Here is a 26,310-nt window from a genome sequence, read left to right as displayed (position 1 = left end):
AATAAGTTGCTTTGTGGTGTTATTAGTCAGGAAGCGTCGAATTCTGGAGATGTTGCGGAGGTTAAGGCGGCAGGATTTAGACAGTGATTGGATATGGGGGCTGAAGGAGAGGTCAGAGTCAAGGATTACACCCAGGACCCTGGCATGTGTGGAGGGACCAATGGTTATGTTGTTGATATTAATGGTGAAATCCCAGGGGGGGGACCATGAAGGAGGAAATATAACAAGCTCAGTTTTAGAAAAATTTAGTTTGAGGATATGTCGATATGTCATTCAGTAAGTTTGAGATCCGTGAGGAGATTGTGGGGTTGAGTTGAGGAGTGGAGAGATAGATCTGGGTGTCATTGGCATAGAGGTGGTATTGGAAGCCATGGGAGGTTATCAACTGGCTCAGGGAAGAGGTATAGAGTGAGAATAGGAGAGGCCCAAGCACGGAGCCTTGGGGTACCCCAATAGAAAGAGGAAGGGGAGTGGAGGAGATGGAGTTGTAAGTGACACTGAAAGTGCATTGAGGTAGGTAAGAGGAGAACCAGGATAAAGCAGAATCACGGAGGCCAAGGGAGTGTAATTTACTGAGGAGGAGCAGGTGGTCAACTGTGTCAAAGGCAGGAGAGAGGTCTAAAAGTATGAGTATGGAGTAGTGCCCATTGGTTTTAGCAGTTAGTAGGTCATTGGTGAGTTTTAGAAGAATGTTGTGGGCGGAAGGTCGTTGTCTGTGAGGTAGCGACTCATTTGGTCATGGACAAGACGTTCGATGAGCTTGGAGGCAAACGGGAGCAGGGAGATAGGTCTTAAGTTATTCAAACAAGTGGGGTGTAGTGAGGGTTTTTTTCATGCTTCAGAGGTGCCTTTAGGCTACAATGTATATGTGGGGTTAAAGGACATTGTGATTCTCTGGGACAGCATCAAAAACCACTTTTCCCGTTGTCTCATAATTTTTATATGATTTTTTTACATAATAAATATTTTAAATTGTACATTATTCCTTGAACTAAAAAAAGAAGCAACACTTTGATCTGATTACCTGTAACTTGATAACTGCAATACATTTTTTTTTATCTAGCAGCAATACTCCACTGTATTTTATACAATGTTTAATACAATGTCAACACAGAGTGCGCAAAAATAGCTCAAAAACGAAAAGCCCACATTCTAGAGATGAATCTATAGTTATGACAAAAAAAATTACAGACGCATATCTCAGAGTCAAAAGTCAGACATATAGCACAGTTGTGGGAAAGGATGTAAGCAGCTTGACTGGGTACCAATATAAGAGGGCTAGACCAAGCAGGTTTTAAAAACCTAAAACAAAAATGGCATTGCATTATAGAGGCAAGAGGCAGAACTATTGCAGAGATGTGCTGCACATCATGTAAACCTTTTTAGTAGGTTGCATTTGAAGAGGAAAATATGAGACGCTTTTGATCCAGAAATAAAAATTACAGTGGATTATGTCAGAGAGAAAAGCAGAAATATTACAGAGACATGCTGAATATTATGTAAGCCTTTCTAGCAGTCCGCATTTGAACAGGCAAAAATTAGGCATTTATTTATCCTGACATAATTACAATGAAAAAAAGCTAAATATTATACTACTACACATTATTAAAAAAAGTATTTGTCTACAATTTGAACAGGAAGGAAAACAGGCAGATTAAAATCAAACCATTATCTTTAAGCACTTTTACCCTCCTGCAGTTTATTGTAGAAAGACCAGACAAGTTTTGAGGTAAAATTATATTTAGGGCCAGTTCACTTTGGGATCGCATTCCTGTTCAGTGCGTTTTGACAACCCATTCATTTAAATGGGCCGCAAAATGTACTGGACAATAAAAAAAGTAGTGCTTGCACTACTTTGATAAACACACTGTACCAAACTATATGGTACTGTGGTCCCATGCTTTTTGGTGCTTGCACATGCACTGCATTTGCGATCTGCATTTGGGGTGCCTGTTGGCGATGGGGTAGGGTCAAGGTGACAGGATGGGCATCGCATCCTAATGTTTTCCCATTCACTCATGGGGTGTCAAGTCTGGGTCACATGAGCTATGCTAGGCATGTGTATCAGGGTAACTCTGCTCTACACATGGGGTTTCTTTACTCTTGTGCTGTTTTCATCAATGCCCTGGGACAAGGCTGAGGCTGCCATAGGGGAATACTTTACCTTAAGGCAGGCCTCTACACATAGAGATGAACGTACATCATGAACATTTGCACCACAACTGTTCTCCAGTTAACTCTCAGGTCCCCGTGACAATGTACACCTTCTCCGTAACTTTCATTTAGAAGGGACACACTGAGCTTTGTCCACATCCACCTGTCCAGCGTATTCCACTCCCAGTAGCAGAACGTGCCCCGCTATGCACCTAGCACAGGCTCAGTGCATGCAATTCACTTAACTTTTGAGCTTCTGTACCTCTGTACAGGATGGGAACCTCTGCAGCACAGATCCGCTCCCATTGCTATAGGAGACAGACCTCTGGCAGAAGGAGTGCTAAAAACATCTCCCCCGCTGCTAGAGCCAATTCCACCTGCAACAGGCACACTCTTTCAATGGGCTACTTGATAACCTTCTGTTGCCCTAGGTAACGTTGTGTCTTCACATTGTACTAATCTTGCACTGGTGTCTTTATAACCTGTACACAGTGACCTGAACCATGGTATGGTGCCAGTTACTTACATTACACCCTTTTTAGTAATTTCAGACCAGACGAGGACAAGGGTTCAATACTTTACTTGAAAAAGTACAAAAGGCATTATAAAGTCCAATATGTGGAGACATAATTGTTTTGTACTTCCCTAACCCTAACTAAGACTATATGTAGCCCCAGCATACCTGGAAAGGTAGAGTCCATGTACGATACAGAGACCACCAGTGGCATACTCCAGCAGCTGATGTCTTCAGGAAGAACCCCCCTCTGTGCTCAGGGATTCTCTGCTAGGGGAACCCCTGCACCGGACCACTGTCCCTCTTTTATATTACAAGATCAGTGGGGCACACCCAGAGGAAAACCCGCCAAAAAAATATTTCCAGCCTGCTTACTATGTAAATATTAGGTTTGGCCCAATGACATTGCCAGAGCAGCATAATAAACCACAAACATCGAGATGCACCACAGAAATGCCCCTGCACTTTGACACTGCTAAAGCAGCACAAAAAACGAAAACATTCAGCAATGATTCTGCATTATAAAAAATCTGAAATTTGACAGCTGCAGAGAAACTGCTGAAACATTAGCTGCTAATTCTGGCAGGTCTGCAGTTGTTGGAGATGGTAATGGTGGCTGTTGGGAATATGTAGCGATCCTGCTTCCTGATAGATGCTGGCCTCATTCCAGCATCCTGGATTTGGCTGTGATGCATTCTCCCTGTCTGTCTGTCCACCTGCAAGGTGATTGGTGTAGCCAGCCTCTGAGTGGAAACCAAACCTTATTTAAGCCAGCCAAGCCTGCAGTCTCATACTTGTGATAGTGTTTTTAACATGTGCTCCAAGCATCCTGCTCGTCTGCCCCACCTGCAAGTTTGGATTCCCTTGTTGACAACCTTGAATTGGATATTGACCATGCTCAGAACTCAGCCTGTCTTGAACCCGGACTGTCATTGACCACTCTGCCTGTCTGCTAATCACAAGTACCTGTTTGCTCTGCTCCGTTCGCACCTGCCTGGTGTGGTAGCCAGGCACTATAACATTGTGTTTAAGACCTGGGGGCAACCGAGTACTGGTGGGCCTACTGATCTTTTGGAAAAGGGGGCTGCTATAGGTGAAAAACAAAAAAGCCAGCTATAAAGCCTAATCACCTGCACTAGACATGAAAGACAATTATAACTAGACATGGTCGCAGAAGAACACAAACCAATGACAGATCACAAAGGTGATCTATATCGATGAATGCAAAGATAGATGCTCAAAGCTAGGTGAATACTCAGCAAATATTAGGCTCTGTCTGACATGCTAAAAGTTATTATCACCTCAGAGAACTTTTTTCAGTTAGAGCAATCAGAAAACGACTGGGGTTTTGATTGAAGTACTCAGGGGCTTACGGCAATAGTACCTTAGGTTACAGAAGCTGCAAATGGGGCTTAAATTGACAGGTATCACAGCAGATAATTTTTCTTGAAAGATCTCACTAGAGAGATTAGCAGATGTTACCCAAGGGATTTATTGCATATATGTAAATGCGATGGGGTTTGCAGCATTCATTGCATTAATTCTGCACCTTATTCATAAAAAATGTGGACCTAGGGCACGCCACTTGCTCTTATGCATGATTGTTGGCGATTTGTGCTTGATTGCAGCTCTTTAATGTCCTGGCAGACTTAGTTATTGTGCAGAACATTATATAATTAGATTATCATTGTACCTCCAAACAAAAATTCCACTACAGATAAATACTTGGTGTCCTAGATAAATCTGGCCATAGATGTGATGGCCATCCAATATGACCAATTTAGTTCAATCTAATATCAGATGACAACCTTCTGTCTACAGGCATACCCCACTTTTAAGTACACAATGGGTATTATTTACTAAAGCTGGAAAGTGCAAAATCAGGCTCACTTCTGCTTAGAAACCAATTAGCTTATAACCCCAGCTTGTTCAATTAAGCTTTGGTAATAAAATCTGGAAGCTCATTGGTTTCTTTCAGAAGTGAGTCTGATTTTGCACTTTCCAGCTTTAGTAAATAAACCCCATTGTGTACAGGCATACCCCACTTTTAAGTACACAATGGGGTTTATTTACTAAAGCTGGAAAGTGAAAAATCAGGCTCACTTCTGCATAGAAACCAATGAGCTTCTAACCTCGGCTAGTTCAACTAAGCTTTGGTAATAAAACCTGGAAGCTCATTGATTTCTATGCAGAAGGGAGCCTGATTTTGCACTTTCCGGCTTTAGTAAATAAACCCCATTGTGTACCTAAAAGTGGGGTATGCCTGTACTTAAAAGTGGGGTATGCCTGTACTTAAAAGTGGGGTATGCCTGTATATAAGCAGTAGACTTTAACCAGCTGGTCATTCTTGGAGTGAAGTATTTTAATTTCAAACTTTTTTTCCTCAACCCGGTGATAAACCAGAATTGGAGATGACTACCAAAAGAATTGTTTCTGGGCAGCCAGAATGATCAGATTGTGCCTACATGACCAACCATCCTTCTAAAATCGAAAAGGCTCAGCATATTCCAGTGTGCATTCACCTGGTGATACAGTTTAGATATTGAGAAAAAGAGAATAGTTTTGGACAGTTAAGTTATATTAGAATCATTAGTCATTCATAGATACATGAACTGTCTGTCCAACATGATGATGGTGCTGATTATTATTATATTATTACTACTGTAGCAATAGTTAATTTGTCAAATGTACCAGAATTGCATTGTAGTAACTTTTACATGGGAGGGAATAATATATGAATAGAAAATGCTACAACATATTAAAAACAAAGGAAGATAATAAATAAATGAAGATAAAATCAGCTACAAACTAATTACACACTCTGTTAGTTTACATTTCCCTTAATATTTTATGTAAAAACAAGACTGATTGCTCAAAGGAATGGGTTGCAATAAACACACCGTATGTGAAATATCTAAATTGTATATAATGCTATATGCCATTAATTTTTTTTTTCTTAGCTGCGCAGGAGATAAGTTATTAAAATCATTTATAATCTTACCGCCCCTCTTTCAAAATCATTGTAGAAAGGTTTGTCCAGTAAGTTCTTCTCACTGCAGCCTTTTGATCCAACAAGAGTGATATAAATATAATCATCCGTGCCAGCAAACCACTGGCTGCCTGTGGTTACAGTGACCGTGTAAGAAGGCATCCTGCCAGTGTCACACTGCGAACTGAACGTAGCTCCTGGCCTGGCACACACTGACTTGTTTTATGTGTACACTTGCTTTTAACTGTAACTTCAGTTACTTCAGTGCCCTCCCCTAATTGCATATACACAGGTTCTGACTTCACATCCTGATGTTTTGCCAGTTCCTCTTAAAGTATTGGGAAAGATACATTTGCATAGTTTTACAAGTCTTTGAACAGTAATGGAAATATTAGTTATCCAGTACATTAGTAGGCAGTTACTGTAAATGATGTTACATTTGCTGGATTAAATTTTATTTTTTTTTGCTTTCACTATTTTATCAAAAATAAACATTTCTGAATGTATGCATATTAACAAGACATAACCACGTTAATCAGAATGAGTCAACAATGAAGATCCGATGTAATCTGTATTAAGGTTCTTTTAACCACTTCAGCCCCAGAAGGTTTACCCTCCTTCGTGACCAGGCCATTTTGTGTGATACGGCACTGCGTTGCGTTAACCGACAATTGTGCGGTCGTGCGATGCTGTACCCAAATGAAATGTATGTCATTTTCCCCCCCACAAATATAGCTTTCTTTTGGTGGTACTTGATTGGTTTTTACTTTTTACGCTATAAAGAAAAAAAGACCAACAATTTAGAAAAAAACAATATTTTTTACTTTCTGCTATAAAACATAACCAATAAAAAATTTAAAAATCGAATCTCTTCATAAATTTAGGCCAATATGTATTCCGCTATATATTTTTGATCAAAAAAAATCCCAATAAGGCTATTATTATTATACAGGATTTATATAGCGTCAACAGTTTACGTAATGCTTTACAACTTGAGGGAATATTGATTGGTTTGAGCAAAAAGCATCTACAAACTATGAGATATTCTTATGGATTTTTTTTTTTATTGGTAATGACGGCGATCAGCGAATTATAGTGGGACTGTGACATTGTGGTGGACAAATTGGACACTAAGTGACACTTTTTTGGGGGCCAGTCATGCCAATACAGTGGCCAGTGCAAACAATATGCACTGTCGCTGTACTAATGACACTGGCTGGGAAGGGGTTAAGGGGCGATCAAAGGGTTAAAGGAGTTCCTGAAATGTGTTTGGTTACCCCCCATGTTGTTGAGGGCATGCAGCCTAGTATGGTTAGGAGGGGGTGGCCGTTTGCCCCCCCCCCCCCTCCTGGCCTGCCAGGCTCTCTGCAGGTTCTGAATTAATTACAAAACCATAAGGCATAACAATTTTCCTATAGTGGTTATAACCCAAATATCCACTTACCTGTTAGGTGTTGTCACTATAACTAAAAGACAAATGTAGTAGAAGGAACCGTTATAGTCAAGTCATCTGGGTAAAAAGTGGTTACTTTACTGAAGTAATGCATGAATAAAGTCATGGTTGGGTCTATCCAAAAATGAAATAACTTTATTTAGATGCTTAAAAAAAAGTTAGTGTATCAAATAATTACAAAATTACAAAAAGACTAAACCCCAGCATTTAAATCAAGAATTTTAACCGCGCTCTCACATATAGTAAATCATAATACAAAAAGTCAACACCCAAAAATTATAAGAAAAACATATAAACAAAAATACTGTGTATACACCATAAATGATCAAAATCTAGTGACAAAATACAAATAAGTGAATAAATAAAAATATACTCAGTAATTTTAAATTCATGCAATAATAAAGTGCAACAAAATTTGTATAAATAATCACAGATACTATAAATAAAGTGCTCAGAAAATGTGTATAAACGACAGTTCCTCATAAAGATGTAATCATGAGTATAACAGTCCAATAAACGGAAATGTTTCTTCCAAAGAGATCCTGTGCAGGTGCAATAAAAAATGTTTCCTTCACCAACACCGTGCTGATAAATAGTAAGAATGCGCGCTTACCAAATCTCAAATCAAAAAGGCATTTGTTATCAGAAATCTTAAGGGGTGATCACACCGGAGCACCAACTAGTTTTCCACACGGTTGAACCATTCATAAAAGGCAAGTAGAAACTCCCACAGTGTAAATCCGTAAACAAAATCTTTTATTCAATAATAAAAAACATACTCACAAACATAAAGGTCAAATCAGCGTTAAAAAAGCCGGCCGGCAAAGCGAACGCCCAAATGTCACGTGATTTGCGTCAAGCACGTCAAGACCACCCTACGTACGTTTCGCCATATGTGGCGTTGTCTGGGGCATGGGCGACGCGCTGACGCATCACGTTTTATATACATAAAATGAAACCAAGCCTCGTTCTGAGCTGAGGGGAGAAAACCGGAAATAGCGGAAACCAGAAGTACGTCACACCAACATGGCAGCCACATGACACCACAGGCTCCATGTTAGGTGAGGACAAAGGTAAAATAGCTAATGAAAAAGCAGAAATATCAAAAACCGTAAGTGGCGGAAACCGGAAGTGCGTCATACTACCAAGGCAGCCACATGATACCACGGGCTCCATGTTAGATGAAGGCAAAGGTAAAATAACTAATGGAAAAAAAACAAAAATATCAAAAACCTGAAGTGCGTCATACCAACATGGCAGCTATACAGCAACACAGGCTCCATGTTGGATGAAGGCTAAAGTACCAATCTAAACTTACTAGATTGATTCAAGGGCCGTATGTCGGAGGCCCCAAAGACCCGGAAGTGCATCATATCAACATAACGGCCACAGAATATCAAAAGCCTCATATTGTTTAAGGGCAGAGATAAGAGTCAAAACGTACTGAAATAGCTTAATGGCCACATATCGGCATCATTAACATGCCGACATAGGAGCCACAGGATGCCATTAATTTCGTACTAAAAAACAAAAACAAAATATACCTAGTTAACCTGATGGCCGCGTAGCGTTGTCTTTAACATGCTGTTTAAAAGAAGAATGGTCCACACCGTGTAGACCATAAACTTCCACAGACGCCACAAGTCAAAAACGCATATAGCAAAGAATTAATATATATCCCAAAAATTATAAATAGAAACAAAAATGAAAGTAAATTAATCAATAAAAAATGCACAGAGAAGAGTTTATTACTAATATTACTTTATTCTAAATTATAAAATATAAAAATATAAAAAATGTAAAAATGAATACCTCATCCTCCCATCAGCTCAAATCGAGTTAACATAATCTAAACCTTCAACAAATGATAACATAAACCCCACATAAATGTGTACCTGCCAAAGAAAATGGGTCATGAATTATCTATAAACGCATTGATGTCAACATCCACATTGAGCCCAAACGGGGCATAACATTTAATTTTATGGATCCAGGCCATCTCTAATCTTGATATGCCCCTGACCACAGAGCCTCCTCTCCAGGGCAAATTAAATTTATCTATGCCCAAGAATATGGTTTTAGCTGGATTCTTATCATGACATTCTAGATAATGCCTAGATACAGAATGCTTTGGGAAGCCATTAATGATGTTAGTGATATGTTCATTTAAACGCACGTTGAGTGCCCTTTTAGTCCTCCCAACGTATTATAGCCCGCATGGGCATTGCAAAAAATAAACCACCCTTTTGGTGGTACATGTAATAAATGGTTTAATATTATGTACCCGCAATGTACTAGATGATATAAAAGACTGAGTGCGTCTATGTGTGCAGCCACTAATAGAACAAACCCGACATCTCCGACATTGATAATATCCCGTCAGTTGCTCAAAAAAACAAGGTTTATTCCTTAGAGAGGGAGCACCCTTATATATCACTCGTGGCCTAGTGGTTAGCACTTCATTTAGAGTTGGATCATTAGCCAAAATGTGCCAATGCTTGTTAATAATCTTTTTTATTGCCTGGTGTTGAACAGAAAATGTAGTTATAAAAGGGACACGGCCCATCTTATCATCTAGATCAATCTTTGTCCTTTCCCTCCGTAATGAACTTCTTTCAGTAGCGCTAGCTTGTAAAGCCATTTCCAGCATTTTGTCCTCATAACCTTTGTCGCCAAACCGCTCTGACAGAATGCCAACTTGTTTCTCAAAAACATCAGGATCTGTACAGTTCCTTTTGATCCTCAAAAATTGACCCTTAGGTATAGAGTTCAACCATACTTGATGGTGACAGCTATCTATTGGAATATATGAATTTCTGTCGGTACTTTTAAAATAAGTAGAGGTAAAAAATTGTTCTCCGGACTTATAGATAGTTAAATCTAGAAAATTAATGCTAACCTGACTTGCTCCAAAACTCAACCTAATCCCTCTTTAGTTAAGATTTAATGAGTTTATGAAGATATCCAAATCGTCACGCCGCCCCTCCCATAGGAGGAGGATGTCATCAATGTACCGAACCTACAGCTTGAGCTGGGGCCTCTGGCCAACATAGATGACATCCTCCTCCCACTAGGCCATAAAAAGGTTGGCCAGACTGGGGGCGTATTTGGCCCCCATCGCCACACCTCTCTTTTGATTGAAAAACTTCTGGTCAAACCAGAAGTAGTTGTGTGTGGCCGCAAACCTTAATAGTTCCATGATGAACATAATATGCTCATCAACCAGGCCAGAATCCCGTCTCAGAAAAAATTCAACTGCAAATAGACCCATCTCGTGGGGAATAATAGAATACAGAGATGCTACGTCAGCTGTAACTAGCCACATATCGTTAGTTGGAACATAACTAGATAGTACATTAATAACCTGACGTGAGTCTTTGAGATATGAACGTATATTCCGAACCAACGGTTGTAGAAAAAAATCAATATACTTGCCCACCCGGGACGTGAGCGAATCAATACCGCTCACTATTGGTCGCCACGGGGGGCAAGTAGGGCTCTTATGAATTTTTGGCAAGTAGTAAATTATAGGTGTGCAGGGTGCTCTCGGGATTAAAAAGTTTATTTCTCTTTTATCCAAAATGCCTAACTTAAACCCCTTCTCAACAATATTCTGTAGTTCCCCTAAGTAAAGGGATTTGGGGTCACCTTTCAATACCGAATAGGTGTCCTGATCCGCTAAGATACGATGCATCTCAGCCATGTACTCAACTCTATCCAGGACCACAATCCCCCCTCCCTTGTCCACGGGTCTGACAACTAAATTTTTGTTGTCACAGAGAGAAACCCCAGCATTAGTGGAAATCACACAAGTAAAAAAAGCGCACAATAACAATCTAGTAAAACATGTTGACGTCATAAATTTCATGTGACACCATCTACACAATGCCCAGATTATGGGAACCTGGGAGCCTGAAAGATAGTTGTGCTGCGGTACACTTCCAGTCACTGCAATTGCACCATGGGAAGACCGACAAGCAAGTGATCACATAGACAGCAGTGGTTTGGGGACTGTCTACAAGTGTGGTAAAGTATATGAGAATACCGCTATTGGAAGCAAGGATCTACATACTTTGCATTTGGAATTTCCATGAAATCGCTATAAGCGAGCTGCTGTCAGTGAGGAGGAGGTCCGAACATAAAGGCAGACTGTGTATATAGAGATCAGTGACGGAGTTATGCCTGCTTTGTTGCTTAAAGTGGTTTTAAACCTCAGTCATGGAATCTGAGCAAAGCACATACAGTATATCTGCAGTGATTACTTATCTCTCTCCAAAGCTCGAAGTGCCGCTTCTCTCTGGTGCTTCGTTCCTCTGTTATCAGCATGAGTCATTTCTGAGAAGTTTTCCTGACACATACAGTAAGGTAAATTTGTGGTGGGTGGAAGGGGGAAGGAGAGTTCAGAATGGAGCTTGTTTATTCAGAACACAATTCTTCTGCTGTGTGGAGGAAGGTGTGTTCCTTTCCTCCAATCAGCTCTCACACACTGTTACTGCAGCCTCTCCGCCTCCTCTGTGTTCCTGACAGATGAAGAAAGATTTTTTAACACAATCTGCCTTTTTGAAAGGATGTAGGGAAGAGAAGACTGCAGATAAACAAGAACAACTGTAGGGAGATTTGTTTCATCTCTGTGTATCATCTGAGGCTGTTCACTTCACTGGATATATGTAACGGTTTACAACCACTTTAAACTGGTAACGTTTTATCTGCTGGACTGATCGTTTTATCTGCTGGACTGATCCAACTGTCAACATTGATAAACTTCAGCTGCATGCCACTACTTTTATGCTTCTGCTTCTTTTCTCCTACTCCGCTTGATAGCATCTATCTGTCTTATGATAGCCTTGCCTAAGTTTCCCTGCATTCTAGGCAATTTATAAGCGATCAGTTGGTCCTTTTGAGCTACTCTGTCCTAATTTGTCTTGGGCTTTAACCATTTATCTACACCATTGCCATAATTAATGGGACTGAACTTTTTTTTCCACATTTTGAGTCACTGCTATCAGCCCTTTAATACCTGCCTTAAGCAGGTTTTTTTTTTTGAGCATTTTTTTTTGGGTGAATTAATATTCAGACAAATTTTTCATTATTCATAGATTCCGATATGTCCGAATCCCCGAATTACAATATAAACAAATCTTATCAAATGCTCCGAATAACGAAAATAAATTAATCTGAATTTTGGAAATTCGGACTAAAATTCTAATCGAATTTTACATCAAACTCCAGTTCTAACTGTACACATATTGCTGAAATCAAAGACGGCGTGTTATTAGAGTACCATTTGGAAATAATGCTGTTTTTGTTAAGTCAAAGGTGATTTAAAGAGTCATTGTAATCATTTGATGAAGATTTTTCTTTTATGTGTTCACAAAAGTTTTCAGTTCGACCGACTCAAAATTTAACAGTAAAAAGAAATGGGTAAATTTGAAAAAGGAATAAAACGAATTCTGAATACGAATTGAATGAATCAACCAAATTTAACAAAACGAAATAACTAGATTAACCACTTTCAGCCCCGGACCATTTTCCTGGCTTAAGACCAGACCAATTTTTGCGATTCGGCACAGCGTCGCTTTAACTGACAATTGCGCGGTCGTGGCTCACAAACAAAATTGACGTCCTTTTTTTCCCACAAATAGAGCTTTCTTTTGGTGGTATTTGATCATTTTATTTTTTGCGCTATAAACAAAAATAGAGCGACAATTTTGAAAAAAACGCATTATTTTTTACTTTTTGCTATTATAAATATCCTCCAAAAATGTATAAAAAAACGTATTTTCCTAATTTTAGGCCGATACGTATTCTTCTACATATTTTTGTTAAAAAAAATCTCAATAACGATTATTGATTGGTTTGCACAAAATTTATAGCGTTTACAAAATAGGGGATAGTTTTATGGCATTTTTATTAATAATTTTTTTTTTTACTAGTAATGGCGGCGATCAGCGATTTTTATTGTGACTGCGACATTATGGCAGACACATTGGACATTTTTGACACATTTTTGGGACCATTGTCATTTATACAGCAATCAGTGCTATACAAATGCATTGATTCCTGTGTAAATGACACTGGCAGTGAAAGAGCTAACCAGGGGGTGGCAGTGTAGGGGTTAAGTGTGTACTAGGGGCGTGTTACTAACTGTGGGGGGCTGGGCTGTGTGTTAGTGAACGCTGATCTCTGCTCCAATCATAGGGACCAGAGATCAGTGCCACTTGTTGCTAGGCAGAACAGGGAGATGCTGTTTACATCGGCATCTCTCCGTTCAGCCTCCCCGTGAGACAATCACGGGGTATCCCCGCGGCGATCGAGTCCATGGGACCTGCGACCGGACTCACGGGGATCCCGACCGGCACACGCGCCGCTGCCGGCGCGCACGCAATGGCAGGGCGGCAAATACAGATGGATGTACCTGTACGCCAATTTGCCTGCCCGTGCCATTCTGCCGACGTAAATCGTTGTGTGGCGGTCAGGAAGTGGTTAACGAAACTAAACTAAAAAAAAAATTTTTTTCGTCATGCACATGTCTAGGGGCCCCCCTTAAAATCCATTCCAGACCCCTACGCTGTTTTTTTGTCATTTTGTAATGCCAGCTCTCCTTTTGTTTACATTCTCCTATCAGCGGTCAACCCCTCTGACAGCAGATGAGTCATAGCAGTTAAGGACGTAGCTGCCGCCCGCTCCTTAACAACCAGCTATTCCAGGTGTTTTTTCTTTTACAAATGACATAACGAATGAATCAGAAATAACTTCAGAAAAATGCAAATTGATTCAACTAATCAGAATATACAAAATGCATTCAAAAACCAAATAATTTTAACATAACAAATATGATGAAACAAAATGATTTCCTTAATGAGTGAATCTGAAACGAAATACAACATTTTGTTGTGCACATCTTTAATATTAAAGTGTCAACCCAGAACTTTTATTTCATAGTTTTTGACAAAGTAGGGAAAAGTTAAAACCTCTGTTGTGTGTTTACTGCTATTTGGGCTCCATTGCAGAGGTTTACCCTCACTTTCTGACCTACAGACAATCTTTTACCAGATTGGAAGTGATGAGAACTTTTCAGCAGCACAATGGCTAAGCACTTCTGCCTACCAGCCCTTGAGGTTGCTGGTTCAAATCCCAACCAAAGCATTACCTGCCTAGAGAATGGCATTTTCCCATTTCACTCTTGAAGTTACATTTAAAAAGGAGTACACTCTCCCTGTTGTACTTTATCTTAATTTTTTTCTGTTGCATTGGCGTGTCCCTATGTCAGTGCCCAGCACCCCATGCCCTTTGTTTTGAAAATTTCTTGCCTATTAGCCTTCAAAAACCAACAGCTTTGTCTCCCATAAACTTCAGTGGAGTTTGGAGTAAAGTTTATGATTCACTCATCCTTAAGGTGCATTAAAGCACAGTATTTTCACATTATCATGGGGTGTATTTATTCCCTTAGTGCCAACTGTACGCACATATGCGGCCTCAGCTTTAAGGGGTTATACCGGGATGATAACTGCAGCTGCAGGCTTCAATCCTGTACCGTTTTGTAGGGCGGGCGATCAGCTCTTCAGGCATAACAACCGATGCGGCTAAAATCCGCTTGGCTGTTATTTCCCGAAGAAACGAGAAGGGACGTCCCGCCCTTCCGCTGCCTTCCACCGCTCTTCCCGGGCCTCCTATCCCACCGGGAGACCCGATCCATGATCCGGCACTTCCGCCAGCTAGAGTGAGACTGGAAACAAACGGCTTTCTACCAGTCTCCTATGTGTAAACATGGAAGCGACGTCATAATGTCACTTCCGGTTTACTCAGGTGCCATGGGCACCTTTTCAAAAAAAATACAGTATTCCAAATCACTGTTTTTGGCGATCTGAATACTTTGAAGTGCAAAGGAGAGATTTGGGGTCTTTTAGACCCCCGATCCCTCCATAAAGAGTACCTGTCACCACTTATTACTGTCACAAGGGATATTTACATTCCTTGTGAGATCATGAAAAGTGATCAAATTATTATTTTTTATTAAAGTGACAATGTCGAAAAAATAAAAATAAATAAATAAGAAAAAAGATAAAAAATTTTAAAGCACCCCCGTCCCTGCGAGCTCCTGCAGCAAAGAAAACACACACATAAGTCGTGCCCCCGCATATGTAAACGGTGTTCAAATCACACATGGGAGGTATCGCCACGATCATCAGCAATAGCCTCCACTGTAACTTTAACCTGATAACTGTTCATTTTTATGAAGCGCCGCCTATGGAGATTTTTTGGTTCCGTAGTCTGTCGCCATTCCACGAGTGTGCGCAATTTCAAAGCATGACATGTTAGGTATCTATTTACTCTGTGTAACATCATCTTTCACATTATACAAAAAAATTGGGCTAACTTTACTTTTTCGTTTTTTTTTTAATTCATGAAAGTGTATTTTTTCCCAAAAAATTGCACTTGAAAGACTGCTGAGCAATACAGTGTGCAATAAAATATTTAAAAAATCGCCATTTTATTCCCCAGCTTCTCTGCTAAAAATATATATAATGTTTGAGGGTTCTAAGTAATTTTCTAGCAAAAAATACAGATTTTAACTTGTAAGCAACAAATGTCAGAAATAGGCTTAAGCATGAAAGGGTTAAAAAAAATTCCCATGGCTATTTAACCATCAACATTTCATGTAAATTCATTCTGTGGGTATGGAGCAAAATCAAACGTTTTATGGTTTGCCGTGAAGCAGAGTTCCTATAGACCCTATCAGGGCGAAACATGTAGAGGTGGTACTAGGCATGTCAACTTCCAGGTATGTTGTTATGTCCCTTCCGGTTACCGAGTTTTGGAACACATGCCAGCTCCAGTGAGTGGATCGGCAGCGGTAACAGTGGAGACAGGCTGTATGTATTGGTGCTGAGATACTGGGCACCAGTAAATGTAGGTGTATATGTTTTAACCTATATGTATATGTTTTATATTCCATACCGGGCCTATTCTGGCACTTCTCTCCTACATGTAAAAATCATACTTTTTTTGCTAGAAAATTACTCAGAACCCCCAACATTATATATGTTTTTTTAGCAGACACCCTAGGGAATAAAATGGCGGTCATTGAAACTTTTTATCTCGTACGGTATTTGTGCAATAATTTTTCAAGCGCCTTTTTTGGACAAATAATGGTTTCATGAATTAAAAAATAACAAAACAGTAAAGTTAGCCCAATTTGTTTGTATAATGTGAAAGATGATGTTATGCCGAGTAAATAGATACCTAACATGTCATGCTTTAAAATTGTGCACACTCATGGAATGGAGCCAAACTTCGGTACTTAAAAATCTCCATAGGCGACACTTTGAAAATTTTTACAGGTTACCAGTTTAGAGTTACAGAGGAGGTCTAGAATTGTTTCTCTCGCTTCAACGCATGCGGTGATACCTCACATGTGTGGTTTGAATGGCGTTTACATATGTAGGCGGGGCTTACATGTGTGTTTGCTTCTGAGCGTGAGCTACCGGGACAGGGATGTTTAAAAAAATGTTTTTTATCTATTTTTTTATTTTACTTAATTTTTTTCATTTTTACACTTTTTTTTTACATTTAATTTTTTTAATCACTTTTATTCCTATTACAAGGAATGTAAACATCCCTTGTAATAAGACTCTATTGTGACAGGTCCTCTTTATGGAGAGATGTGGGGTCAGTAAGACCCCACATCTCTCCTCCAGGCTGTAAAGCATAAGATCGGAAAAAAAAATCTCCCATCTCATGCTAACAGCTGCGATCGCAGCTTTGTTTACAAGGCGGGGTCCAGGTGTGACCTCATAACGTCACGCCCAGACCTCTGAAGGTCATAGAGATGACTGGTGACTATCTGAGCTCATGCGCAGAAGCAAACGCATATGTAAACGGGAGCACTAGATCTCCTATGTAACTCTAAACAGGTAACCTTTAGACCCCTTTCACACCAGAGCATTTTGCAGGCGCTATAGCGTTAGAAATAGCGCCTGCAATCCGCCCTAAAAAAGCTGCACCATTGTCTGTAGTGTGAAAGCCTGAGGGCTTTCACACTACAGTGGTGCGCTGGCAGGACGTCAGGGAAAAGTCCTGCCAGCAGCTTCTTTGGAGCGGTGAAGGAGCGGTGTGTTTACCAATGGGGCAGCGCTGTAATACCGCCGGCAAAACGCCGCTATTGCAGTGTATTGTCGGTGGTTTTAACCCTTTCTCGGTCGCTAGCGGGAGATAAAAGTGTTTTACCGCTGACGCTATGTGGTGTGAAAGGGGTCTTAAAAAATGTTATTGTGTCGTCTATGGAGATTTTTACATATCGAAGTTTGTCACCATTCCACGAACGTGCACAATTTTAAAGCATGACATGTTAGGTATCAATTTACTCTGCGTGACATCATCTTTCACGTTATACAAAAATTGGGCTACCTTTACTGTTTTTTTATTTTTTAACCACTTCAATACTAGGCACTTATACACCTTCCTGTCCATTCCAGTTTTCAGCTTTCAGCGCTGTCGCAATTTGAATGCAATTGCGTGGCCATGCAATACTGTACTCAAACAAATTTTTTATCATTTTGTACCCACAAATAGAGCTTTCTTTTGGTGGTATTTGATCACCTCTGCAATTTTTATTTTTTGTGCAACAAATAAAAGAAGTTTCTTTGTTTCAATTTTTTTTGTAAATAAGTAAGTTTTCTTCTTCAATGATGGGCACTGATATGGCTGCACTGACAGGCACTGACAAGCACTGATAATGTGGCACCGATGGACATCAATGAGCTGGCACTGATGAGGTGGGACTGATGGGCACTGGTGATGGGCAATGATAGGCGGCACTGATGGGCACTGATAGGTGGCACTGGTATGCGGCACTGATGGGCACTCATAGTTGGCACTGATGGGCACTCATAGGTGGCACTGATGGGTACTTATGGGTGGCACTGATAGGTGGCACGGATGGGCACTGATGGGCACTGATAGGTGGGCATTGATTTGCATGGATGGGCACTGAGAGGTGGCACTGATAGACACTGATGGGTGGCACTGATGACACTGATGAGTGGCATTGCTGGGCATCACTTGTCTGTACTGATCCATAATGTTGCCAGTCAGTGCCAATTTCTGGGCACTGATTGGCATGTATTGGGCATTTTTTTTATATTGGGTACATACCTGGCTATCCACATGCTGGGGGCTTCCCTGGTGGTCCTGGAGGCTTCCCTGGTGGTCCAGTGTGGGCATCCGAGGGGGGGCTGCGGTAAAAAACAATCAGCGTAGACCCCCCTGTCAGGAGAGCCACCGATCGGGTCTCCTCTACTTGCGTCTGTCAGATGCGAGTGAGGAAAAGCCGATCTACGCTCTTCCTGTTTACATAGTGATAAGCCGTGATTGGACATGGCGGATCACGTGGTAAAGAACCTCTGTCTTTACCGAGATTGACACACAGCACCACCGATCTCCACAATGTGCGTCCCCACGGGCATGCGGCAGCTGTTATCCTGCTGGACGTCATATGATGCTCAGTCAGAATACTGAACCACTGCCAGGCCATCATTCTGCGATAGGCCGGGCGGGAAGTGGTTAATTTTAAAAAATGTGTATTTTTCCCAAAAAAATTGCGTTTGTAAGACAGCTGCGCAAATACGTGGTGACCTAAAGTATTGCAATGATCTCCATTTTATTTTTTAGGGTCTCTGCTAAAAATATATATAATGTTTGGGGGTTCTAAGTAATTTTCTAGCAAAAAATACAGATTTTACCTTGTAAACAACAAAGGTCAGAAATAGGCTTCCTTAACCAAGGGATCACATTAACCACTTAAGGGCTGGAAGGATCTGCCCCCTTAATGACCAGGCCATTTTTTGCATTACGGCAAGGTGTTGATTTAACTGACAATTGCACGATCGTGCAACGCTGTACCAAAACAAAATGGATGTCCTTTTTTTCCCCACAAATAGAGCTTTCTTTTGGTGGTATTTAATCACCTCTACGGTTTTTATTGTTTGTGCTATAAACAAAAAAAGAGCGACAATTTTGAAAAAAAAACTATATTTTTTACTTTTGCTATAATACATATACAAAATATTTTTTGAAAAAACAAATTTTTTCATCAGTTTAGGCCAATATATATTCTACATATTTTTATTAAAATTAATTGCAATAAGTGTATATTGATTGGTTTGCACACAAGTTATTACGTCTACAAAATAGGGGATAGATTTTTGTCATTTTTATTATAAAATGTTTTCTTTTTACTAGAAATGCCGGTGATCAGTGATTTTTATTGAGACTGTGACATTGCGGCAGACTTATCAGAGCAATCAGAGCTAAAAATAGCCAATGGCTACTGTATAAATGTCACTGGCAGGGAAGGGGTTAATACTAGGGGGCGATCAAGGAGTTAAATGTGTTACCTAGGGAGTGTTTCTAACTGTGGGGGATGGGACTGCCTAGAGGAGGAGACCAACTGCTGTTCCTAGTCAGTAGGAACAGTAGATCTGTCTTTCCTCCCCTGACAGAACAGAGATCTGTCTATTTACATTGACAGATCTCCATTCTCTCTCTGTCAGGAGTGATCCTGTGTGGCCGCCGGGCATCGCGCCCACCAGCCACACGCATCGACTCCGGCAGCGCAAACGCCTCTAGAGCTCCTAAAGTGGCCGATGTACAGTGACGGTGATTCACCCAGGGGAGCCAACCTGACGCAGTATAACTGCAGCGGCTGGTCCTTAAGTGGTTAAAGTGTAAGCAAACCTTCCTATCGTTTTCAGTTAAGGAAGCTGCCATCTTTGCCTCTGTTTAATCTACAACTGCAATGATGCTGCACATGTGATCAGTTATGACACCAGCCATTGGATGGTTTGACAGTTTGGTTGAGAGCACAACCAATGGGAGTGTTACATTTTCAGCACGTGCCTGAAATTAAACTGTTTTATGAAAAGGTTTACTTCCGATTTAATTGTGTGAGTGCATTGGTGTGTCACAATTAACCAGTCCTGGAAGGACGAAAGCACTGGTTGTGTGGAACCTTTTCTATATGCTTTATTTATTTATTTATTTATTTATTTATTTTTTCCCACTTCAGCGAAATTTCCAGAGAGACTTATTTCAACTTTTCCAGTTCAATTTTGATCTCTTCTCATTTTCACATCATCGAGGTTTATATTTTTACATTTTATTTTATTCACTTATCGGGAAATTTTAAATTACATAGAAAAATAGACAATCCCCATTATTTCACCCCCCTAAACCCCTCCTCTACCCCCCCCCCCAGTTTGTTTTATTTTAATTCTCTCATATTCCTTTATTACATTATTGTGTTCCTCTGCCTTCCATTATCTTCTCTAAGTATTTTTTTGAGGATTTAAATTTTTACCACCTTTCCCATACATAAGTATAGATCCGGATTGTCCTTTGTCTCTACTCTACAAACATTTCATTTTATTATAATACTCTATTCTGTCGAACCAGTCTCTGATGCCTCGTTTTTCACTATTCAGCCAGTTTTTTGGGATCAGCCCTTTCGCAGCATTTAAGAGTGTCGGAATAATTGTTCTCCTTGTTTGTTTCTTTGACATTTTAAAGTCATGAAACAAACACGACTGTAGATTATATTCTATTTTTTCGCTCGTTATTTCTTTTATTATGCATACTATCTCTTGCCAGTACTCCTTTATCTTTGGGCATTCCCACCAGATATGCACCATTGTTGCCCTTTGATTGCACTTCCTCCAGCATAGTGGTGAACTCTCCACTTGGTATTTTTGTGTTCTCACGGGGGTCAAGTACCATCTAGCTAACAATTTGTAGTTCATTTCGATGGTATTCATGTCCCACCCATTCTCATATACAGCTCCAATCATCCTCTCAACTTGGCGGTCATCAAGCTTTAAATCCATTTCTTTTTCCCATTGATCTATATAAGCCAGTCTTCCTTGTTCTTCTAGATCTGATAGTATTCCATACACTTTAGATATTCAGTTTTTTAGTGGCTGTTGTATATAGCAGAGCTTTTCCAATGACATCTTTTCTTCTTCGTCTCGTATTGGATGTGGAAGTGTCTTTACAAAGTGTTTTATTTGCAACTGATTCCATTCACTTATCTTCCATCCTGTAGATTTTTTTATTTCTTGTCATGATTTTGTCTTACCCATTGTGGTAACGTCTTTCAATTGAAGATTCTTTATTTTCCGTGCAGTGAATATCTCTCTCCCGGTGAAAAATAGTTAGTTCCCGTAAGCGCCAGTAAAGGAGAGTTGTACTCCCATTTTTCTTTCCGATATACTATATCCCAGATTTTTAAAACATTTTTAGTCAAATCATGTGTGTCTTGATCCAATATCTTATATTTTCGTGTAACCCAAATTTGTGTAATGTGCTTCTACTTATTGTGTTTTCTATCTCTACCCACTTTTTCCCACTATTTTCATTTGTCCACTCAATCATGCGTGCTAGAACCACTGCTTTATAATGTCTATTTATATCTGGAGTTACCAATCCCCCGTGTTCTCTTTTCCTCATGATAAGTGCCAATTTTATTCTTATCTTTCTATTTTGCCAGAATTTTATCAACACCTTTTTTTATTGTCTTGAAAAAACTCTGCGGAATCCCTATTGGTAACATCTGAAATTTGTACATTACTTTTGGTAGGATGACCATTTTAAACATATTTATTCTGCCTATCCATGATATTGTGTACAAGCATATTTTCTTTAGTTTTGCATTAACCTCATTTATTAGTGGGATATAATTCGATATTAATTCTTTTTTGACCCAAGTAAATGGGAATTCTTTTTGGAAGATCTGGGCCTCACTTTACTCCACTCATATATTTAATATTTCTGTTTTAATAGGGTTTATTTTAAAGTTAAAGAGTTCCCCAAATTTTTCTACTTCTTTCATTATGTTTGGCAGAGTTACCTTTGGATGTGTCACATACATCAGTACATCATCTGCATATGCCGATATTTTATGTACCTTCTCTCCCACTCTCACCCCTCCTATATCCCGGTTATTTCGTAGAGTCGCCAAAAAGGGTTCCATTGAAAGAATCTTACAGGAGAGGTGAGAGTGGGCAGCCTTGACGCGTTCCATTACACATCTCGAGACCGGATGACAGTCTCCCGTTAACCTTTACCATAGCTGTTGGGCCATTGTATAAATTCTCAATCCAACGCATGTACTTTGGTCCCATTCCCAGGTGCCATAATGTATCCATCAGGAATCCCCAGTCTACCCTGTCAAATGCTTTTTCCGCATCTATTGACAAGAGTAGAGCTGGGGATTCACTTAGATTTCTCTTACCTAACAACAAGATTGTTTTTAAACTATTATCTCACCTCTCTCTACCTGGGACAAAACCAGTCTGGCCAGGATTTACCCAACATGGTATTAATTTTTTTATCTAGTAGCCAAAATCTTTGCGTAGATTTTTATATCAGCATTTAATAGAGCAATAGGTCTATAACTTGAACAATTGGTTTTATCTTTCCCTTCTTCAAGTATAATTGTAATGTGTGCCAGTAGTGATTATTTTCTGATTTCTTCTTCTTCTCCTAGATTATTAAAGTATTCACATAGTCTGGGGGTCAGAAGCTCTTGGAATTTTTTATAATATTTAATCGTGAAATCATCTGGTCCTGGACTTTTTCCAGATGGGGTGTCTCTCATTGCCTGTTGAATCTCTTCTTCTGTAATTCTTTTTTCCAGTTCTTTTGTTTGTTCAGTTTGAATTCTAGGTAACTTTGCTTCTTTCAGGTAGATTTGTATCTTCTTTCTTCTAATTTATTTTTCTTGTACCGACTCCTCTTTTTTTAATGTGTAAAGTGCACTATAATAGTATTGGAATGCTGCTGCAATTTCTGATGTTTTATTTACTAGTTCTTCCTTTTAATTTTTGATCTTTTCTATATAGTTTATTGACTTATTTTTTCTTACTAAGTTTGCAAGGTGTTTTCCTGGCTTATCACCCCACTTATACCTCTCCTGGGCTACTCTATTATAGTTGCATCTCTCTTCTTCTTCCATCACTTTCTTCAGTTGTTCTCTTTTTTTAATCAGTTCCCGGAGTATTTCATTTTTCACTTGCTTCTTGTGACTTTGTTCCATTCATATATTTATTTGGTAATTCTCGTCATAGCTTTTTTCCATTCCTGTTTTTTTCCTGCTCCAATGGAAATCAGTTTACCTCTAATTACAGACTTGTGAGCCTCCCATATAGTTGCTTTCGATATATCTGTGGATTCATTTTCCCAGAAGCATTTTTCGATCTCCTCTTTTATAATTTTTAGATTTTCTTCATCTTCCAACAAATCTTTGTTTATTCTCCATGTGCCTCTGCCCATAGACTCTCCCTGCAGTTTCATCTTTAACATCACTGGTGCGTGGTCTGAGGCTGTTATTATCCCTATTTTTGTTTCTGATATTTCCTCCAAGGCTCTATGTTCCACCATAATATAATCTAGACGGGAATATGTTCCATGTACCGCTAAATAGAATGTATAGTCCTTTATACTTGTATGCTGTAATCGCCATGGATCTACTAATTGATGTTCAAAGAGTTTTTTTTTTTTTCCTCGATTAGCTTATTTCACGGTCTATTGCGACTGAAGTACTATCCATTTTATGATCCATGGGGAAATTAAAATCTCCTGCTATTATTAATTTGCCTTGCTTAAATTCCATTAGATCTTTCAGTATTCTCACCATATATTTTTGGGGGATTATTATTTGGGCAATAAATATTAGCAAGTGTGTACTTAATATTATATATGATTCCTGAGAGAAAAAGAAACCATCCTGAATCCATTAGGGGGTTCAGGCCCTACCTCCTCCTCTTACCACCCCCTCCACCCATTCCCCACCTCTCCTTTGTTGTTATTGTTGTGACCTCATGGTCTTTGGAGCAGATTGTTACTCTATTTTGGGGTACCTCCTTGTCCCCCCTGCTCTTCCTTTCCAGAAGTGGAAATCTATTCCAAAATGGATGGGTCCTATGCACGCTGCGGATCCCCAGCCCCCCACCCTGCCCTCACTAAATTTCCTGCCCACCCCCACATCTCACCCCCCTCTGCCAACCCCACCCCCCACCACCTCGCCTTTAACTTTTAAGAACAATTTTTTTTTCTTTTTATTCTTTCCTTTTCCTTCCCTCTCCCTCCCTTTTCCTTTTCTTTTAACTTGTGGATCGAATTTCTTGAGACCAGTTGCCATTGTGCTTCGTCTTGTGTCCTCGTTGATTCCTGTTTAGAGGTTAAGTCTCTGAAATTTTCTGGTATTGGAATATCAAATTTTTTGCAGAAATCAGGTATTTCTTCCATAAATCTCAGTCTCGTGGCTCGCCCATTTTTCCTGGCTATTAAACTTGCAGGGAAACCCCAATTGTATTGGGATTTCCCGTTCTTGTAAGTATAGATCCTGGAAGAGTTGTATTGGTTTTTCCCCATATTTAATTTGTGGCTTTTTCTTCATATTTCTACAGATTTGTTTTTTTTCTTCCCAATCTTTCAAACAACTATGTCCCTCTGAATTTCCATTGATAGCCCTTGCAGTCTTCTCAATCTATGCACTCTTTCAATTTTTATTAAATTAGTTTATTCCTTTTCCAGAATAGGGTTAAACATCTTCATTATTATTTCTGGTAGATTTTCTTCCTGGGTAGATTCCGGTAAACCACGGATCCTCAAGTTTTTCCTTCGGGCCCTATTTTCTTGATCTTCTATTCTGTATGCTTGTCCCTTTTGTTCCCTTTTTAATATATTTATTTCTCCCCTCAACTTTTTTATTATTTTTACATGAGATTCTACTTTTGCCTCTGCTTCTTCAACTCTTACAAGCATATGGCCCAAATCTTTATGGATTGTTGTCATTTCTGTCTTTAAATAATTTTTCAGCACTGCGAACATTTTTTCCATGTCTGATTTTGTTGGTAGTTGGACAGCTTGTTGTTCCTTCAGCCTTTTAACTCCTCCATTTGCTTGTTCTTATAGATCTTGCTCTATTCTGGATTCTGATAATGTGCTGGTTTCCACTATTATTTTACTGTGACCTTTTTTCTCCTTTTTTTCTTTTCCCTGGTTTCAGTTTGTCGCCCCTTTACACTCGGTTGTCTTTCTCCCTCTACATCTCCTTGTGTTAAATACTTGGTCATGGGGCCAGGACTCAAGCTAGGCTGCGGTGATTTAGCAACCGCCCCACCACTTTTTACCATTTTACCATGCATTTAGAAGGGAGGAAAAAAAAATGCACTGAAGCTCCGTCACGGACTGTTCAATTTTGATCTACTCCTGGGAGAGGGCTACGGCTTAATAGATTTTATCAAGGGAATATATTGATCAGATATACAAATATTTCACCACTATCTGCAAACAAAATTTTCCTCTTTTTTTTCCCTGTATCATAGTATTTTCCTCTCTTCTCCTCTCTCTTCTCCTTTTTCACCTCTTTCTCTCTCCCCTCAGTCCCCAGAGTATGTAATCCGTTTTAATCACATCCACTTAGAAAGTCCTATGATGTTATTCATTATTCCTCTTATTTTCCTTTTCCTCACTTTTCACACAGACTTAAAGTGGTTGTAAACCCTTACAAGCCACTTTGACCTACAGATTAACATTAAGATTAAGACTTACCTGTAGGTCCAAGAAATATCTCCTAAACCTATATGGTTTAGGAGATATTTACAAAAAGACAGGCACCACGGTCTATGGCGCATGCGCCGTAGACAGCGGCGTGCAGGCGCACTGAGCACGCCGCAGATCATGGCGATATGCCGCTCGCTTCGGCTCCCGTGTGCATGCGCGGGAGTGACGTCATTGCGGTTCCTGCGAATCACGGCCAGCGAGATCCGGAAGTCACTCTGGGATACATGGCAGCGGTGAAGTCAAAGAAGGAGGACCACTTTGGGGGCTTTGTTCCCAGGTAAGTTATTCATAATGAGCTAGTATGCTATGCATACTAGCTCATTATGCCTTTGCCTTGCAGGTTGCATTTATTTTTTTAAAGTGCCTTTAATTCCTCTTTAATCCTCTGATAAGGGACACCATCCTATTTATCTTTCACTCAGCACTATTCAGCCTCTTTACATTCTTTACATTTTTTCACTGTTCAACCTCCACTGGTATTTGTATGTTTTATATTTGAAATGTCAATAACATGATAACACGTTTACTTCTCTCAAAGTTCAGCGTGGGGGGGGGGGGGGTTGTTAAGCATCTCTGCTC

General features: G+C 39.7%; 1 protein-coding gene across 1 annotated transcript in view; it reads right to left on the bottom strand.

Moving 5' to 3' along the window:
- ALOX5 (arachidonate 5-lipoxygenase) overlaps positions 1 to 5,886 on the bottom strand; it is a 91,368-nt gene extending 85,482 nt beyond the window's left edge. Inside the window, exon 1 of the mRNA XM_077454375.1 lies at positions 5,670 to 5,886. Within this exon, the coding sequence (XP_077310501.1) occupies positions 5,670 to 5,819 (150 nt within the window). The 5' untranslated portion in view covers positions 5,820 to 5,886. The remainder of the gene's footprint in view (positions 1 to 5,669) is intronic.
- Positions 5,887 to 26,310: the final 20,424 nt, after the last annotated feature.

The sequence above is a fragment of the Lithobates pipiens genome, unplaced genomic scaffold (assembly GCF_037356315.1).
Source record: "Lithobates pipiens isolate NorthernLeopardFrog02 unplaced genomic scaffold, aLitPip1_a1.2 Scaffold_25, whole genome shotgun sequence".
NCBI lineage: Eukaryota > Metazoa > Chordata > Amphibia > Anura > Ranidae > Lithobates > Lithobates pipiens.
This window is presented reverse-complemented; position numbering and strand designations above follow the sequence as displayed.